Source organism: Lissotriton helveticus, chromosome 11, assembly GCF_964261635.1.
Source record: "Lissotriton helveticus chromosome 11, aLisHel1.1, whole genome shotgun sequence".
Classification (NCBI taxonomy): Eukaryota; Metazoa; Chordata; class Amphibia; order Caudata; family Salamandridae; genus Lissotriton; species Lissotriton helveticus.
In genome coordinates this window covers 158857073-158877311 of record NC_136072.1, presented here as the reverse complement: position 1 = coordinate 158877311, position 20239 = coordinate 158857073, and the positions used below count along the sequence as shown (strand labels likewise).

Sequence of the window (20239 nt, the reverse complement as noted above, 5' to 3'; positions counted from 1 at the left end):
AGTTACCACTGAAATAAGCGATGTTAAGGAGGCCAAACGTTTGAATCCAAACAAAGCCACTCAGACTTCAATCCTTCTGTAAAAAGAGAAGCCTTACAATGGGCAATAGTAACAATTGGAATAAGCAGAGCTTGGAGACAGCATGAGTATCTCTGTGACCCTTATAAATATTGTGATTTTGTGCCCCATTGTGCTTCTTTAAATGGGTAGTCTTCATTGAAAGAGCAGCATGTGCACAGTGAAGCTAAGTGAAGCTACTCCAATGTGACCAAGGGCATAGGTTAGGTTGCCTATGAAGCGTCCCTGGATCAGAATATGCGGTTGTTCAACTACAGCACATAAGACGACTTTAGGCTTTCTCTCATCTTAAGCCTGTTAACTGAGTTTCTTACAATTTCATTTGAATTAGAAGACTACTATATCTGGATTTAACCATATTCCTAAAATTTGTAGAAGCACCAAACTACCTAATTCAATTACAGAAAGTGTGAGGGTCATTTAAACAACACCCAAGACAAGCCATTACATGTTTTGTTCTCTTGGTCTTATTACATAAACTAAACATGAGAAGTAAATATTTTAATGGGTGCATATTTTGTTTAATTTCTCTTCCTAGTCACTTCTGAAACAAAAGTGGACAGTGATGCGGGGCAAGAAAACATTGATTACCTAATCTAGGATTAAATGCAGTACAGTTTTTACTCACCAGCTATTTTCTGCAATGAACACAGACTATTTGTTACACTAGTAAACGTATATAATTTCACTCGACATATGCAACGCTTGTAGGATGAATAAAACTATGTTCTAGTTTTTTTTTAAACTCTGAAAAGATGTACTTTCTTAAAGTTGAAAAATAATTGGACGAGAAGTGTGGTCTAAAGATTAAGTCTATGCACTCACGAGATGTCTGTAAAATGACTATGGTAACTTACCTTTCAATCAGTGAATTTTTGGGAAAGGTATTAACTATCTGGCTTCTCACTTATAATTATCCTTTAGAACACTACAGCAGATATATGCATAATCAGGCTCAAGTTGTGGCTGCACACAGAGAACTCACCTGTATGAGTTCGGACATGGGTTTTCAGTTGGTTACACTGAGTGAAAGCCTTCCCACAGAGGTGGCATACATATGGTTTCACTCCCTTGTGAATTCGCATGTGCCGTCGTAGGCTGCTGGCTTCAGAAAACACCTTGCCACAGGTGTTGCATATGGGCCTTGTCTTTGAGTACTTTCCTTCTATGTCCTTCTCTGAGCCCTCCAGGTCAAAGACGCTTTCTGCATAGTCTGTGTTTGAAAAGCAGTGTTCCTTCAGAGCACAGCTCTGTGGCTTTGCGTGTTCGTGTTTTATTGCGGTAGGGTGACCTGCAATGTCTGGTGTTAAAAAAGCTTCACTTTCAAACGCAGATGCGAACTGTAACTCCAAGTCGTCATTCACTTGTGCAGCTTGTTCAGTTATCTCGGAGGATAGTTTGTTGGCATCCATTAGCATTTCTATCGATGAGTTTTTATGTGTTTCCCTCTGGTGGTGCTGTGCAATTTTGTTTTGTAGCTTTTTGTGAACACTGAAGAGTCTTTTTCGTTTCCGGGCAAGGGACGATTTTTTCTTCCAAATTAGCCTCTTTGTTTGTAAGCGAAGGACATCTGTGCAAGCACCGTCCAACTTCTTGTTATTTTGATCTCCAAAATGGAGAAAGCAAGGCTGCTGAGGCAAGTCGGCGCTAGCTCCAAGCTCAGGCATCTCAGGGGTGGTATGGATGGGAATCCCAGCACTGGCTTCCATCTTCATTTTACATTTAGAGATCACTTCTTCCACTTTTAGATACTCAGCGGCTTGGTGGATTTCTTTGACATTACAACTAAAAACAAAACAAAGTTAACAAATCATTATTCAAACAGGCACTGGCAAAACTAACAGTTCTAGCTGGTCTATGCCTGAAAATGATTCTTTGTTGATTGTCGTGTTTGTGTTCAGAAGGACTGGAGACTGTGAAAATGAGTTATCATCATCATAATGATCTTTATTAGGTGCAAACATTTCTCTATAAAAGATGCAAATATCCACAGGTAAGCTGCAACACATTTACAAAAATTGTAAACAGTCATTAAAGAGTCAATAAGGCCACAAATAACTAACAAGCATTTGCAATGCAATAGGTCTCACATTATTTAAGTTTAAGCTACTAGTACTGTAAATGGCAATGTTTTTATTTTTATTTATGCGCTATTTTAATTTTCTTTGCATAAAAAGGCGAATGCGCAGCATAAGAATATTCATTCTATGTTAAGCCAAGTGATGGAACACACATGGCTATAACCCGATCTATGCAAACCGAGACCTCGATGCTCATAGATTAGACATTCAGGATTCTAGGCGCAATGTTTTACTTGCGGTTACTTTCACTTTAAACCCTTGATTTGTTTCTTGGATATTTGATTGATATTACATAATTCTAGCGACATTCCAAAGTCCACCAATAAAAGCAGTTGTCGACTAATAGATAAACATTACAAAGAGCAGCTTTTTAAAATTCCCAATCTTGCAGATGAGCGCATTTTTAAAAAGGCTATTTGAAGACAAAAAAACGTTGGCACAAAATAATGCGCACACCCACAGAGATTCGTCACTCGTTTCCATTCAATTTACTGAAGGCGACATTCTACCGAACACTTTACTGCACCGTTCTGCATAATCTTTTCAACAACCATATCCAACTAAGTACATTTTCATTGATTGATGAGGTGTGCATAGAGGGCGTAGCTACAGCCGGGTATATGGGTTAGCGTGTGCCCTGTGCAAAAACTCACCGCCGCAGCCCGGCTCGAACAGGAAGCCAGGCAACCTGTGTTGGGACGGGGGCGGGGCCGCAAAAAGACAGGAAGCAGACGGGAGCCTACCCCGCGCTCCTGTGCCCGTCAGCCGGAAGATTGCCGGAAGATTTGCGTGTCAGCTAGCGGGGCTCCTGTGCTCGTGGAGAGCCCCGCCTGCTGCTGAGGATGACCCGCTGCCTGCCGCTGCCTGCCGAAGGAGAGAGGGAAGGAGAGAGGGACACACGAAAAGAACTCGGTGAGTGGGGTGTGAGGGGGGGGAGGGGACATGTGCGCGCGCGCGCGCGTGTGTGTGTGTGTGTGTGTGTGTGTGTGTGTGTGTGTGTGTGTGTGTGTGTGTGTGTGTGTGTCTGTGTCTGTGTGTGTGTGTGCCTGTGTGTGCGTGTGTGCCTGTGCGTGCGCGTGTGTCTGTGTGTGTGTATGTATGCATGCATGCGTGCGTAAAAAAATCCGATGACTGGTGGGGGGGTTGCAAAGTGAAAGTAAGCAGCGCGTGTGTATGTGCGCATGCGTGAGTGCTGTGTATGCGTGTGCCTGTGATGTGCGCATGCGTGAATGTTGGTGCGCGTGCAAGCAGCTGAATCCAGCCGGGGAGAAGCGCGTGACAGTTTTTTGTCCGTCATTCCCCCGTGTCAGCTCGCTATAAGTCTCCGACCCTGGACGCATCCTTCGGATGCGAATTCCAGGGCGAGACCTAAAAAGGTAAATATCCATTGCGATAAAACAGTTAGCAACTTAGGCTCACAGAAGATCATTACAAACCAAATTCATGAACGGTCTCTAAACAAAAAGTGCATTTCAATATCCAAACAACACACATTAAATAACTGGCTACAGAGAGACAGATAAAGTTCCAGGGCAACTAATGGATGGTATATATAATAGGGCTGGACTGCATTGGCAAAAAGCTAAATCCTTCAACAAAGGTAAAATATACTTTTTCCTCAGCGCCTGATAAAAATTACAAAAAGATAAAAGGTGTCAAAGTGATTGTTCAGAGAAATTGTCACAGGGATACATTGGTAAATGAAGCAGGTCCTAGCCCCAACCCACAACGCCGCCCCCCCCCCCCCTTTCCATTAAAAGCCACATGCATATGTATTATATTTACGTTTATCTATTCAGCAGAAAACGGTGATACCCATTATTGAACCAACATAAAAACATTTGAACACCCGGGGTGGGTCAGTACAATGGCATCAGAGCGTAGACATTTTTATTCCATTTCAACCTCTGCACGTTTCTTCACAACGACCTCCTCAGTTCCTTCCCATCAATCTTCTAGAGTCCTTGAGAGTCGGTAAAGTAGCTTATATTACACAACCTTTCACAGAGAATCCTTTAGAGCTAAACCATGAAATATGGGTAGCACCGTCATCCAGAGGCAAACAATCTCTAATTAGATCTCGATTTAATTCCACTGCCGGTTTAGACCAAACAGCAGGCCACAGTAGAAGGGGGGAGGGAATTACGATTAAATCCTCAATAAAAGGCATTCCCCACTCTCTGTGAGACACATAACTTCTGCAACTAGATGATAGCGCAAGCAGTCTCTTTGAAAAAACATTTTACACTCTTTTGAGAGGAACACCAAAAGAGTGACCCCACACACCCGATCCGTAGCAAACACTGGAAACCACTTCACGGGCTCAGGATTTCTCTAACTGGTTTCAGCCCCAATCTGGCAGCAAACCTGTCCAACCTTATAAACTGTTCTCTCAAAGTACAGTTCTTTAAAAGCAGCAGGCTTGGACAATAGGTTTATGGAGCTAAAGGTAATCCCAAATATGTAAAATTGTCTGTCTGCATGACTTGTCCACCCTGTATAAAAAATGACCTAAACTTTTTCCTACCTAGCACTTCGCCGTATTAAATTTCAAGCCCAAACACTCCATAAAAACAAATAAAAAATAACAAAACAATATAAAAGATATGAATTACCAGTATAGGCCATCCAGTGATTTGGCTATCAGAAATGTATCTATTCCGTTTAAATAAAGGGTGAATAGGAAAGGGGCTGATATGCATTCATGTCTAGTCGTGGCCAAACTGAAACAAGGCCACAGTGTCAGCATAAAACTGACGGATAAAGTATATAATGTCCCACAATAGCGAGTGACTGACTAAATCAAAGACGGACGAGAGGTCCATGGAAGACAAGTAAAGTGCCCCTTCTTGGCCAACATATTTTCATCATCAGTGCCAAATTAAGACACTGTTCTGTCGTGCTGATTCCCTTTCTGAATCCATACTAGACACTCAATATAACTTTGGTTTTCAAGGCCCAGTCTTCCTAACTAGCCAAGAGCATCCTATCAGCCACCTTGTGGAAGGAGTCTGATTACGTTAAATTTACTCTTTGCCTTCCATACTAAAGTCAATACTGATGGTCTTTTATTTGCCTGCTAAAAGTGATAGAGGGGATCAAAGCAATTCCAGATTATACTTACAAATTAGTCAGCTCTAAAGGACCAGAGACTCTGTACTTCGTTTGATGGATTTATTATAAAGCCAAAAATAATTGAATAGAAACACATCTTAATATCAGTGAATATAGGTACATGAAAATCAATATAGAGCCAAATCTACGAATATAATTCATTCGGCATAAAAGGCATAATATGATAAACTCCAAAATCAAAATGCAACACAGAATAGAAGCTGAGTCCAATTCTATTTTCATTGAGGAATAAACTAAATATCTTTCCCTACACCGTACTAAATGAGGTTCCTGTCTATCTCCTTTCTATCGTACCCCAAAGGTGTCAGCACGGACTTCCTAATAATTACTCACATCAAAAATGGGTTAGATATCTTAAGGCTATGGAGCTCATTCTAAGATGCTCCTTCTTCTCCGAAAAAGCAGTAGTCTACCGAATCTGTCCCTGCACATCATACAAAAAGACAATGTTCAGCCCCCATATGTCACAGAATAAACTTTTAAATCACAATATTTCTGTACTTTTCCAAAGGAGTCGTGTGGTTCAGCTTCTTTCTAGTGGCCTTGGTTCTCAGATCAGCCAGAGACGAAAGGCGTCCTCCCCTTTCGTCTTCTAGCCTTCTTCAAAGACATTCCGGGTATCTCCTTAATTTAAGAATAACGAGGTTGAATTCCTGCACCTGCAGTAGGATGAGAGCATGCTATCTTCCAAAACAAAAATGATTCATTTAATTAATTCTTGAGCAACCAAGGAGAATAGAAACTGACAACAACCTGCAATTTGAGACCACTATGAAGGCAACTTGAACTACACACAGTTACATTATATGTGTATAATTTCATAATGCACATTATACGTACAGGAATACTAAACGTACTAATACATACAAATCCTATTTAAATGTGCATACAACATTACAACTGCTTATGTGGTTTGAACAAATGCATTTTAATAATCATGAAACTCTGCAAACGACAAAATATATGTAAGTGCATTTGAACCATGAGTATAATGCACCCATACAATTTAGAGTGCTGTAAGTGCTCTATCAGTTCCCCCCTCTTATGACTAGTGTCATAACACCAACATTTACCCACTCACAGTTTTTTCCTTGTAGAAAAGACCTACCTAAACAGAAGTTGTAGCTTGCCATCCCTGTCTAAATCTTTCTAACCCTTTAAGGTGCAGATGACTGTCCTGCAGTCGTTCTAATTGCTGCTCTTGTTTCTTCAAAGAGTTTTCATTATGACGTGCCTTTTGCCATTTATAAGCCTTAATGACTCCCAATAGTATGATTATACAATTGATAGCTAATATGATAGGCTTCAAGATGTATCCCATTATTCCTTGTCACAGACTTCCAAACCAGCTCCCAATTTTCCCAAATCCCTTACCAATTTGTTCCCAAATTCCATCTGCAGTCAAATCATGTGAATCTTGATGTATCTCTGAGATGTTACTAAAACATTTCTGTATATCCCGGCTATTGTCAGGAATATACTTGCAGCACTGTTGAACTTTCAATAATTTACAGACTACTCCGACTTTTGCTAATAACACATCTAAAGCAAGACAATTTTGAAAGACCATAGTAGTATCAAGACCATCTCCCCATCAACGAGTAATAAGAATTGGGCTTATCCAGTATGGTTGCCAACTTTCTAATTTTCACATCATTTAAAATCACAGCCACACTAGGTATTATGGCTCCAAATACATCTCCAACAATTTCTCCAGCACTAGCACCACGTTTCCCTCTGTGAGTTCCTTTTCCTTCCAAAGGCCATAAATCATCTACATCAAAGATTTTGGGAAATACTACAGCTAAATAACACATAACATACCAATTCTTAGGCAATTTTACATAATCACTTTTTCCACACACAAAATACACATTTGGCACTATGGTTAATTTATACAATAGCGCTTTCCTTATTGACTCCTCAATTAAGAAAATGTGTTCACAATCACTCTCACCCACAAATATTTTGTCATAATATGTTGATGGGTGTCTAATGCATAATTTCCCTTTCTGCTGAAAGTCCAAAGCTATTGGACCAAAACTTCCCTTTGCCTTATGATCAAATTCTTCCTGTGTCCAGGGAATAACTTTATGCTTTGGATCTGGCCTAAATAAAGTTTTCCTATGCCGATCTTCTATCTGATCTACAAATTTATTTTCAATGACAGACAGCATGCAAGTCAAATTGTGTCTAGGAGCATATGATGTATCTCAAGTAATAGTAGGCACAAAATACGTTGACATCCTCTCTACCTCCTTATAGTAATCATATTTATTCATGTACTTAAGAACTGGAACTTCTGAAAGTACCACATCATATTTTGAGAAGTAGTACTCAAAATGTGCCTTACTATAAAACATGCTTAACAACACACTACATGTGATGCCATATGTCAAGGGTAAGTGATGATATCAAATTCCCTCTTCTACTGATGCCTGCAATTGCATACACACATAGCAGTCTTTCGCTTTCATTGTATCAACATACTCATACAACAAACGAGCATATGCATTCAATGTGAAATCATCTTTTGACAAATCTACATGTAATATCCGACTAGTTTCCCTAATCATATTTCTATCTTTTGCAGAAATACCCCCTTCTTCATTTGAAACAGATGGGGTAAGTGTCACCTGTTTTCCATTCTTTTCATCATCGTGAGAACCAACCAAAGATGCAACAATCAACACAACTGTGACGATAAGCACCACAACAATAAGGGTACCAATGATGCACTTCTGTTTGCGTCTTGACTTCCCAGACTCCATGTTGAACCACAGTTAGATTTCTTGAAGCGCAAATGAAATCAACAAAGTCTCTTTTCTTTGTTTTATCCTGCTATTTACAATGTCTTGGTATTTTCTGTTTTCCATTTGATTATTGCCATTTTCAGTCCAACAATACTAAACCTATTAAAGAGATATAGTCAGCCCTAGTCCTCAGTTCTTCTTCTATGGAAAGTCCCTACTTTAAATCTTCTTCCACTTGGGCCTAGGTTGTCTTTCTAAGGCTAATAAGTTCTTCTTTCATAGTTCAAGCTTCATCGTATATGATATTAGATCCAAGCATAGTAAGAACAAGCTGTAAGATTTACTTACTAATTACCAGTGGCTAAGATTGATTCCTCTCGATCTGATATTTTTGCACCAGGCTGTTCACTCTGCTGTGGTTCAAAGTTTACTTCTGCAATTTCGTCTATCTCAGAATCTGAATTCAACTCTGGAGCATGTTGATTTATTCTTTCTTGTTCGGTTGATTGTTCAGCCTCATCAAGAGTTCTCACGATTTGACCTGTTCCTTCTGTTTCTGTTGCATTCTCAGCTGCGCTTCTCGGAACAAGGGAAGTCGTTTCCTCAACAGGCTCGGGAACTCTACAAGTATGTGAAGCATGAATCGAGTTTGGCAATCCTCCACACTTTACAGCCACCAGGGCTAAGATCATGCAGCAGGTCTCTCGAGGTGGATGCAGTCGCAGCCTCGACCTGGTGGGACACAGAATTAACCACATCAGCCAGTCCTCTACAATAATCCATAACCAAATCATCTGTGATGTTTATCAATGCTGTAGCTGGCACCATAGGCAATCGCATAGCTCTTCCCATCAATATTTTGTGGGGAGAGAGAGCCCTGTCCTCCTAACAGGAGTGCTACGCAGACTCATCAATACCAACGGCAACGCATCTGGCCATTTCAATGACGTTTACGAACACTCCTTTGACACCCTCATTTTGATTGTGCCGTTTATCTGTTCCACAAGACCAGAAGCCTCAGGCCTGTAGCTACAGTGCAATCTCTGATCCATCTTCAAGGCTGTACACAATAATTTCATGATTTCATTATGGAAGTGTGCTTCTCTGTCTCCACTGAGGTTGGAAATCCAAACCGTGGTATTAGTTCCCTTAAGAGCAGTTTTGCCACTGTGAGACTGTCACATCGTCTAGTTGGATACGCCTCAACACATCGTGAAAAGATACACACCACCACCAAAACATATCTCAGCCTATTGCATCTCAATAAAGTCCAATTGTATCCTATTGAAAGGACCTCCTGATCTTCCAATGTAGTTCACTGCAACCACAGTTCTCTTTCCAACATTCGTTTGTTGACACGTAACACACCTGTGACACACTGCTTCTGCATGGATACGAAATCGTGGGTTAAACCACGTTTGCCTAAACACTCGCACCATGGCATCGTTCCCAAGATTAACTGCTCTGTGAATCTGCCTTGCCATTGGGCTCAATAGACATTTGGGTAGTACTGCTCTGTCATCAGTCGACACCCAAATGCCATCTTCTCTCTTTTCACAGCTTGCTCTAACCCATGATGCAGCTTCCTCCTCTGGGACTTCATCCTGCAGCCTCTTCACCTCATCCCAAGTATCGGCACAGCTAACATTTTGCTGAGCTCGGTCTCTTCTGTGCTCTCTCCTACATATTCACCATTAAAAATAGAAACATATATAGCTAAAAAGCGAGCTACTTCGTCAGCATAGTTATTTCCTTTTGTGACAAAGTCTTCTCCCTTTCCATGAGCTGCACATTTTACTACAGCTATCTCTTTAGGTTTCTGCAAAGCCTCTAGCAATTGGCGCATATATTCTCCATTACGGATAGGGGAACCTTGAGGATGTCAAAAATCCCCTTTGTGATCATAACTGTCCAAACAAACAAACGAGGGTACGCAGATCCCCAGTGAATAATAAAAAAAGAGAGGGGGGAGGAGGATGAACCACAAGTGGGTGGATGTACACAGGAGGGGGATCCTCCTTGACGGAACTAGGATCTTCACACACCCAGCAATCTAGGTGTCATGCTTCATCATATGGGCTCGCTCCTCGTTGGGTCGCGGTGCAATACCTGACTGGCACCCATAAAGGGGCTCTTTAGCGGAGATCTTTTGTTCCTGCCGTATGGTGCCTTGGGGGTGAGGGCCCTAGGGGAGAGTGTAGATGTGGAAGGTTAGATAGTCCACAGTGCAAATTTAATAACGTGGTAATCCACCTTGTTACAATATGAAAAGAGAGGCTGCTCGCTGGCACAATGGTCCAGGGGAGCAATGTTCTACTCTATACTAGCGGTTGACATGTTTCATGCTGTGTGTTCAGGGTGATACATTGCATTTCTTCAGGACCTAAAAATGGCTATCTACACAATGTGGTCAGGAGGCAAGGTTCCTACCTACCCCTGAAATATGCAGCGAGCATGCACTCCCGCCACTTACTAGATGGACTATCTACTCAACGAGGAGCGAGCCCATATGATGAAGCATGACATCTAGCTTGTCCGGTCTGGGTTTGGTAGATAGCTCTGTAACATCCAGGCAGTCATGCTCTTCACACTTCTCTACTTCTTGCGGAAGAGGCAACAATGTGGCAGGATTCAAAGTGGCACAACGCTTCAGAGTAACATTTTCGGAGGCCAATATAGCCTGCTCATACTTTGTAAGTCTGTTATTCGTTAAATACTGTGTCTTGGGTCTTGTTATTAACAGTTCTACCGAATCAGTGGGTGACCCATCACTATACTTTCACATCTTTCAATGCTGACACCTGTTGCAGCAAAGGATTTGAGACATCCGGGCAACGCAGAAGCTACTGCAACAAATGTAGTGGAAAAAGAAGCCACTGGTCTACGGGCACCTCCATGTGTCTGTACAAGTCAAGTCAAGTCAAGTCAGAATTTATATAGCGCACTACATACCCATGGGGTCTCAAGGCGCTTGAGGAAGGGGGGGGGAGGTTTACTTATCGAATATCCATGTTTTAAGTTGTTTTCTGAAGGATAGGTGATCCTGAGTAAGGCGGAGGTGGATGGGAAGGGAGTTCCAGGACTTGGCTGCTAAGTAGGAGAAGGATCTTCCTCCCATGGTGGCTTTGTGGATGCGCGGAACAGCGGCGAGGGCTTGGTTGGACGAACGCAGCTCGCGGGTTGGGGTGTAAAAGGAAAGACGTGTGTTGAGACAATCAGGTCCAAGTTTGTATAGGGCTTTGTGTGCGTGGGTGAGGAGACGGAACGTTATTCTCTTATTGACGGGGAGCCAGTGAAGGTCTTTCAGGTGAACGGAGATGTGGTCTGTGCGGGGGATGTCTAGTATGAGCCTGGCTGAAGCATTTTGGATGCGTTGGAGTTTTTTCTGTAGTTTTGCGGTGGTACCGGCGTAAAGGGTGTTTTCGTTGTCCAGACGGCTTGTAACCAGTGCGTGGGTGACCGTTTTTCTTGTTTCGGTGGGGATCCAGTGAAATGTTTTTTTGAGCATGCGTAGGATGTTGAAGCATGAAGATGAGACGGCGTTGGCTTGTCTAGTCATCGAGAGTGAGGAGTCCAGGATGATGCCCAGGTTCCGTGCATGGTCCGTCGGTATGGGGGCTTTTCCTAGGGCCGTTGGCCACCAAGAGTCGTCCCAGGCGGAAGGGGAAGAGCCTAAGATGAGGACTTCCGTTTTGCCCGAGTTCAGTTTCAGACGGCTGTGCTTCATCCACTCGGCTACTTCTTTCATCCTTTCGTGTAGGTTGGTTTTGGCGGTTGTTGGGTCTTTGGTGAGTGAGAGGATCAGCTGAGTGTCATCAGTGTAGGAGATGATATTGAGGTTGTGTTGACGTGCAATCGTTGCGAGGGGGCTCATGTAGACGTTGAAGAGGGTGGGGCTGAGAGATGATCCTTGCGGGACGCCGCAGATGACTTCGGTGGCCTCTGACTTAAAAGGGGGGAGGCGGACTCTCTGAGTTCTTCCCGCGAGGAACGAAATGATCCAGTCCAATGCTTTTCCTTGAATTCCGATGTTTCTGAGGCGTTGTGTCAGGGTGCTATGGCAGACTGTGTCGAAGGCTGCGGAGAGGTCAAGGAGGATAAGGGCGACTGTGTTTTCCGTTGTCCAGTAGTGTTCGAATGTCGTCTGTTGCTGCGATGAGGGCGGTCTCGGTGCTGTGTTTGGCTCGGAAGCCAGACTGTGAGGAGTCGAGTGATTTGTTCGTTTCGAGGAAGGCGGCGAGCTGGTTGTTGACAGCTTTCTCAATGACTTTGGCAGGGAATGGGAGGAGCGAGATGGGACGGTAGTTTTTGAGTTCGGTGGGGTCAGCTGTGGGTTTCTTCAGAAGGGCGCTGAGTTCGGCATGTTTCCAGCTTTCTGGGAATGTGGCGGAGTTAAGGGAGCAGTTGATGACATCTCGGAGATGGGGTGCGATAATGGTGTCTGCTTTGTTGAAGATGTGATGGGGACATGGGTCTGTAGGGGACCCTGAGTGGATGGAGTTCATCAGGCGAATGGTCTCTTCTGTGGTCATTGGGTTCCATTCGAAAAGGATATTCGGAGGAGGTAACGGTTTAGAGGTGAGTGGGGTGGACTGGTTTACAGGTTGGTTGTCGAAGCTGTTATGGATGTCGGCGATTTTGTCATGAAAAAATGAGGCAAGGGAGTCGCAGAGTACTTGAGAGGGGGTGATGTCGTTAGAGCTGGCGGTGGGGTTGGTGAATTCTTTGATGATGTTGAAAAGTTCCTTGCTGTTGGGGGCATTGTTGTCTAGTCTGTCTTTGAGTGCTGATTTCTTGGCTGTCCGGATTAGTTGGTGGTATTTGCGGGTGGCGTTTTTGAAGGCGGCTTGGGTGATAGTGTTTGGGTCTGCTTTCCAAGTTTTCTCAAGGGAGCGACAGAGCTTCTTGGATATCTTAAGTTCATCGTTGAACCAGGGGGTGTTCTTGCTTCTTTGCTTGATTTGATGTTTTTTAACGGGTGCTAATTTGTCGGCGGTTTGTGTTAACCATTGTGTGAGGTTGATGGCGGCTTTGTTGGGGCTCGTTGAATAGGTAGGGGGTTTTTGAAGAAGCGATGTTGAGATCTGGTCGATGGTGATTTTGTTCCAATTTCTTCGCAGCGTTGGTTGAGGGTGGTTGTGGATCGAGGTCTTATTGTAAGTAAAGTGGATGCAGCTGTGGTCCGTCCAGTGGAGGGGTGTGGTATGAGTGAAGGAGATATGCTTGCTGGAGGTGAAGATAGGGTCGAGTGTGTGTCCTGCATAGTGTGTGGGGGTGTTAACAAGTTGTTTGAGTCCGATATTGGCGAGGTTGTCCAGAAGGGTGGTGGTGTTACTGTCGTTGCTTTTTTCCAGATGGAAATTGAGGTCTCCAAGTAGAATGTATTCTTCCGAAGGGAGGGCGTGTGGGGTGATAAAGTCAGTGATGTCTTCGCTGAATTTTGTACGGGGTCCTGGTGGCCTGTAAAGGAGGGTGCCCCTAAGTGTTGTCTTGGGGTCGGTGTGGATCTGGAAGTGAAGGTGTTCGGCGATAGCGAGGTTGTCATCTGAGCTGGTTGAGACGCGTATGGTGTTCTTGTGGACGATGGCGATGCCTCCTCCTGTTTGGATGGGGCGGTCCTTACGGATGATCTTGTAGCCGTCCGGGATGGCTATGGTGATGTCTGGAGCTGAAGAGGCATTCATCCAGGTTTCTGTTAGGAAGGCGATGTCCGGAGAAATGGTGTCGAGTATATTCCAAAGGTCGATGGCGTGTTTGTGAACCGAGCGGGTGTTGAGAAGGATGCATTTGAGGTGGTTGGTGTTGGCTCTCTGTTTGGTGTTTTGTGGATTTGGTTTGGGACTTGACGCAGGTGAATTTGCAAGAGTTGCAGGTGAAGGGTCCATGGGTGTGTCCTGGTGCTGTTTGGGCGCAGTTAGTGAGTCGGCCGGGGTTGAGTGCAAGGAGGGAGGAGGCGTCGTATATAACGCGAGGAGGATGGGTGAGGCGGGGACCAGGGGGACTGGCGCTGGGCGCGGTCCAGGCGCAGACGGGCTTACCTTTGGCGCACCTTCGGCGCGGCCGCAGCGCGTGGACGCTGCGCGATGGGACATCAGTCATATATGGATAGTGGAGGGGGCGGAGCGGGGGAGGGGCAGCTGGGAGGCGGGAGGTGGGCTGTAGGTGCTGGTTAGGCACAACAAACAAAATGGTGGGGGGATCGAAATTCAGCCTGGGCGAGGTTGGGGCGCAGGGAGGAGAGACGCTGAGGGCAGTGGCACCGGCGCAACTCTGACCTGAAAAGTGAGTAGTACAGCCAATCAACAGTGCAAGCTGAGCGCTAGCTGATAATAAATGAAAAAATGACGAGATGCACGTTTACCCAATCGGAATTACACACACAATGCAATTTTTTAAACACACAAAGTGCAGGTATACAAAGCGTCAGCAGTGGCAGGCAAAGCAATGGCAGGCAGGCGTATAGCGCTACGATACCAGTAACAGTCTCTGCAAAGCGCTGTGGCAGTCGGGCAGGGTGCAAGGGGAGCGGCCGCTTTCTACGTGGTAGGAGAGGTCACAGAGGAACAGCAGGCAGGGCAAGCCTTCCGAGTCCGTGCGGGGGAGGGGCAGCTGGGAGGCGGGAGGTGGGCTGTAGGTGCTGGTTAGGCACAACAAACAAAATGGTGGGGGGATCGAAATTCAGCCTGGGCGAGGTTGGGGCGCAGGGAGGAGAGACGCTGAGGGCAGTGGCACCGGCGCAACTCTGACCTGAAAAGTGAGTAGTACAGCCAATCAACAGTGCAAGCTGAGCGCTAGCTGATAATAAATGAAAAAATGACGAGATGCACGTTTACCCAATCGGAATTACACACACAATGCAATTTTTTAAACACACAAAGTGCAGGTATACAAAGCGTCAGCAGTGGCAGGCAAAGCAATGGCAGGCAGGCGTATAGCGCTACGATACCAGTAACAGTCTCTGCAAAGCGCTGTGGCAGTCGGGCAGGGTGCAAGGGGAGCGGCCGCTTCCTACGTGGTAGGAGAGGTCACAGAGGAACAGCAGGCAGGGCAAGCCTTCCGAGTCCGTGCGGGGGAGGGGCAGCTGGGAGGCGGGAGGTGGGCTGTAGGTGCTGGTTAGGCACAACAAACAAAATGGTGGGGGGATCGAAATTCAGCCTGGGCGAGGTTGGGGCGCAGGGAGGAGAGACGCTGAGGGCAGTGGCACCGGCGCAACTCTGACCTGAAAAGTGAGTAGTACAGCCAATCAACAGTGCAAGCTGAGCGCTAGCTGATAATAAATGAAAAAATGACGAGATGCACGTTTACCCAATCGGAATTACACACACAATGCAATTTTTTAAACACACAAAGTGCAGGTATACAAAGCGTCAGCAGTGGCAGGCAAAGCAATGGCAGGCAGGCGTATAGCGCTACGATACCAGTAACAGTCTCTGCAAAGCGCTGTGGCAGTCGGGCAGGGTGCAAGGGGAGCGGCCGCTTCCTACGTGGTAGGAGAGGTCACAAGGACCGATAACGCACATCCTTCCTTCTCACAGCAGAGGAGTGAAAACGCTTTGTTGTAATCTGGCATTCCAGAGCTGGGGCGCGACATATGCTCTCTCTCTCAGCTCGTGGAAGGCTCTCAAACAATCGTTATCCCATGGTACCAGATCACTAATGTCCTTTGAGTCAACCTCAACAGTGGCTTTGCTTGTAAGGAATAATTTTTGATCCACTGCCGACAATAGTCGACCATTCCCAAAAACATGCGGACTTCTTTCTGTGTTTTCGGAGTTCCCATCTGCGTTGGTCACTCAATCGCCGTAGTCCACCCCCGGTACCCGAGGCTTTCCACCGCGACGTACTCCTGCATTCACACAAAGTTCCCTATCACAAGTGGATCGTCGATAGCGCTTCACGACGCCCACAATATTGATCAGACAATTACATATACAAAACTATCCTGGGATCTTGGACTTCTCTTGAGTCCGCTCACCAAACTTCCTGACCCGCACGTGTCCGGACCAGTAAACCGATTAACCCACACTCGCTTAACACACATTCCAACTTCACAAGACATCATCACCGCAGTCTAACACACCACACGTTTTCATACTCCCGCTAACACCTTTTCCGCCGCACCATCAGTATCCGCCAACCTCCATCAATCTTCGTCTTCGCTTTCGTCTACTCCAAGTCCAGAGCGCAATTTTCTTCAGTTTCTACTTTAATTCCTCATTCTCCCCTCTCATTTAGAGGCAAACCACCCTCTGCTACCATTTGATTACACTGAATTTACTCCTTGCCTTACCTACTGAATCCAATACTGAGGGTCTTTTATTTGCCTGCTAAAAGTGGTAGAGGGGAGCTAAACAATTCAAGGTTATACTTACAAATTAGTCATGGGTTAAAGGACCACAGACTCTGGACTTCATTTGATGGGTTTATAATAAGGCCAAAAATAATTAAATATAAACGCACCTCAATATCAGAGTATATAGGTACATGAAATTCAATACAGAGCTGAGTCTACGAGCATAATTCATTCAGCATAAAAGGCATAATGTGATGAACTCCAAAATCAAAATGCAACACAGAATCGAAGCCGAGTTCAATTCTCTTTTCATTGAGAAGAAAACAAAAAGTATCTTTCCCTACTCTGCTCTCAATGTGGATTCTGCCAAACTCCCTTGTATCATACCCCAAAGATGTTAGCACGTGTTGACTTCCTAAGTACTCACGTCAAATAGGTTTGAAAGCTTAAGGCTATGGAGCTCGCTCTAAGATGCTCCTTCTCCTCCGAAAATTGTAGAAGTCTCTCAAATTTGTCCCTGCACCTCATACAAAAGGACAATGTTCAGCCCCCCAATACGTCACAAAATAAACTTTTCAATTGCAACATTTCTGTACTTTTCTACAGAAGCCGTTTTGTTAAGCTTCTTTCCAGTGGCCTTGGTTCCCTGATCAGCCATACCCGAAAGGCGTCATCCCTTTTCGCCTTCTAGTCTTCTTCAAAGACATTCCGGGAATCTCCTTAAATCTAAGAATAACGAAGGTCGAATTCCTGCAACAGCAGTAGGATGAGAACATGCTATCTTCGAATACAAAAAGGGTTCATTTAATTATTTCTTGAGCAACCAAAGAAAAATAGAAACTATAAAACAACCTGCAATCTGGGCCTACAATCCAGGCAACTTAAACTAAACACAAATAACATTACACAAATAATATTTTGTCCTGCAAATTATACATACAGGGATTATAGGTTTCTTTATTACATACAAAGTCCTATTTAAATGTGCACACTACATTTCAATGCGGTAATAACTTTGAATAAATACATCTTAGCAATCGTGAAACACTGCAAATGATAAAAATACGTGTGAGTGTGTTTAAACCATGAGTATATTGCACCCACACAATTTAGAGTGCTGTAAGCCCTCTATCAGAGGTATCTTTTTATATTTTGTAAAGCAGGGATAGTTAGTAGCTGTTATAAGAAAGCAATTTAATTAACAGGCATGCTACTGGCTTTACAAATGCCATTTTATGTATGTTCTTACTTCCGCTTCTGTAATTCTCTGCCAAGGAGCACTGTCGTTCTATGCGCTGGGTTGAAGTAAAATTGTAGTCCTTCTATTTTGGGGCAATGTCCCGGTTTTTGACTTTCAAATTCTGGTCACCCTATCCCTGCAGGCATCTTCTGTCCTTCAAATTTGTGCCCGCCCCAGAGGGAAGAAGCATTTTCTTCTTGATCCTGCCGGCAGAAGCACAATAGTGTTTCCCTGACCACCCTCCCTGTGCTCAGGGCGGGCTCGGCACTCAGCGGCAAGTGACCTCTGTCCCAAGATACAGGCAGGAGGAAGCAGCCAACATGCCGGTACGCCAGTGGTTAATTTGTCAAATAAAAAGTGCCGGGGCTCTCCTCAGGAGGCAGCGCTATCCGGAGAAATAGGCTGGTGCAAACTGCCTCCTGACAAGAGCCCTGGTACTTATCGTTCCGGAGAGGACTGGGCCTAATAGCTAGAGCTGCTGATTTCGGAACAGGGAAACCGGGTTCGAGTCGTGGCGTGGCTCAAAATCCTGTGATTATGGGAGAAATTGCCTGCTTTCCAAATGAGTGGGTACTTAATTGGTGCTATAAGCACCGGTGCTGAGGATTAGGTGCTGGTGCTGAGCACCTGAAAGCCCCTGCTCAAATTAAGCACTGCGGTACGCAAATATAAACATTATCCTAGTATGGGGGCCCTTATGTCCTTTAATAAGAGCACTCGCTCTGAAGAAACCCCCTCAGCCAATTACAATGCTTTAATTTTTTAATTTCAGCCCAGCAGTCCAGATATCTATACATTTTTTATATTAATTTCTTACAAACTACTGAAAGGAATTACATCAAATTACAAAATGCATGATTTCTGGCAAATTTGGTGTTATTCTGTCATGCCATTTTGACTGTAGCGCTGTTCAAAAATTCCTATGAATATTTCATTTTAGGACCTCCCCTTTTTCTCAGCTCCCGCTTGATGGATCATCAAAGTTTCCCCTGAAGTAGCTGGGGGATGGATTAACTTTTTTTGTAAAGATTTGTCAAACGGTGTCATCCACTATGGTTCCTCAATGGAAAATTTTGCCCCAATCTGTCAAGTGGGGCCCAAAAACAAGAGGGGGGGGGGGTGTCCTAAAACATTGATTTCCCATGTGAATTTCCAGAGGAATCTCTTATAACATAATGCAGAATACCATCATAATACACAGCGTATAGCCACTGAAATAACTCTTCATTGTAATATCCTGTAATATTCAAATATATAGACAAGCTGAATAATCCAAGTTTAGGTCGCTTCTACATTACCTGTCGAGATTTATGTTCCCCGTGTATATAAATTCCAAAATCTGTTCAAATTCTGCAGCTTTAACTTGATCTTCATCCAGAAAGACATTATTGTCTGTTGTGCACCTGTAGAATGCACCAAAATACTCGCTGAAAGACACAAGTACATTCCGATGGACTCTGAACTGGAACTCGCCAATAACCACAGTGCAGTCGCACAAGAAACCGGACTCTCGCTGTTGGTTCAGCTTGTCCAAGAGATGTTTACAGTGCTGATAGTACTGCATGGCCGCAAACAGAGACAAACTTTATCAGGACCTAAAAATAAGAACAACAGTTCCCCATTTACTGTTCAAATACAGAGGCAAATATTCATTATAAACAAATTCGCCACAGTAGTTGTGTGTGCCTACTCCCTGATAAGGATAATGCAATATGCACATCAGGCAGTATCTGAAGTATTCGGAATAAAAGAACATGTAGGTGAACTAAGATTTATATTTGTGTTCCCTCGGGCAAAGTTAAAAACAAGACAGGATGCTAAGGGTACCGACTGACCCTCACAATCATAGGTCAACGGGTTTCTTTAAACTTAAGGGCCTATTATGATCCCGGGCAGATCGCCAAATGTCCCTAGGACACCCTGCCAGACGGAAAGATCATCCGCCACTTTTGCGTCGGTCGGATTGCCGGCCGGGCAGAAAAGGTAGATAATATGGTGGCGGTGCCTTGCAGGCACCGCCATCCATATTATCATGTGCCATTGAAAAGGCCGTTCCATGGCGGCATAGAAGGCTGGGGGAAAATGCTTTTGGGGCCCATTACGGGCCCCCGGGGTGTGGGGAGGTGGGCGCTGCACTTGGGGGGTAACTATGGTAATCCCCTTCATGGGCATACACAAGGTGGCAGGCACCGCGCGGTGCCTGTCACGTTGTGCAAGCCAATGCACAACATGCATATTTTACATTGCGGCGGATGCTTTTTACAGCGCCGCCCCCACAATGTAAAATATGCGGGATGCGACCGCCAGGGTGGCGGTCGCATCCTAATGGGCCTGGCGAGACCGCCGCACCTCTGGCGGTCAGTCCCATTTACGGTTACGTGGCAGGCGGACAAAGTTTGCCCGCCATCGTAATGGGGCCCTTAGTGTGCCCCAGTTTTATAGGCTGTTTAACCCTGTGTTTGCCTGCCCCACTACTGAATTGAATCAGAGCACCAAAACTAAATATTCAACCAGTCAGGTTGGTTTGAGACATCGATGATGTATAATGTTTGCAAGTATAAGTTTACACAAACAAACACCAACAACAAAGAAATAGAAATTTGCACACGCCTGCCCCAAATTTCGGGACTTACTTTCAAATGGAGGACAGCAACTTCCC

At 44.6% G+C, this 20239-nt stretch overlaps 1 protein-coding gene across 2 annotated transcripts in view; it reads right to left on the bottom strand.

The window, feature by feature from the left end:
• Positions 1–20239, bottom strand: part of MYNN (myoneurin) — a 117651-nt gene that overhangs the window by 61317 nt on the left and 36095 nt on the right. Inside the window, exons 2-3 of one of the 2 annotated variants that reach the window (XM_078666013.1) lie at positions 18879–19175; positions 1064–1863 (exon numbers count right to left, since the gene is read on the bottom strand). In XM_078666013.1, the coding sequence (XP_078522139.1) occupies positions 1064–1863; positions 18879–19144 (1066 nt within the window). In that variant the 5' untranslated portion in view covers positions 19145–19175. The remainder of the gene's footprint in view (positions 1–1063; positions 1864–18878; positions 19176–20239) is intronic. The other variant, XM_078666014.1, reaches the window with a different exon arrangement.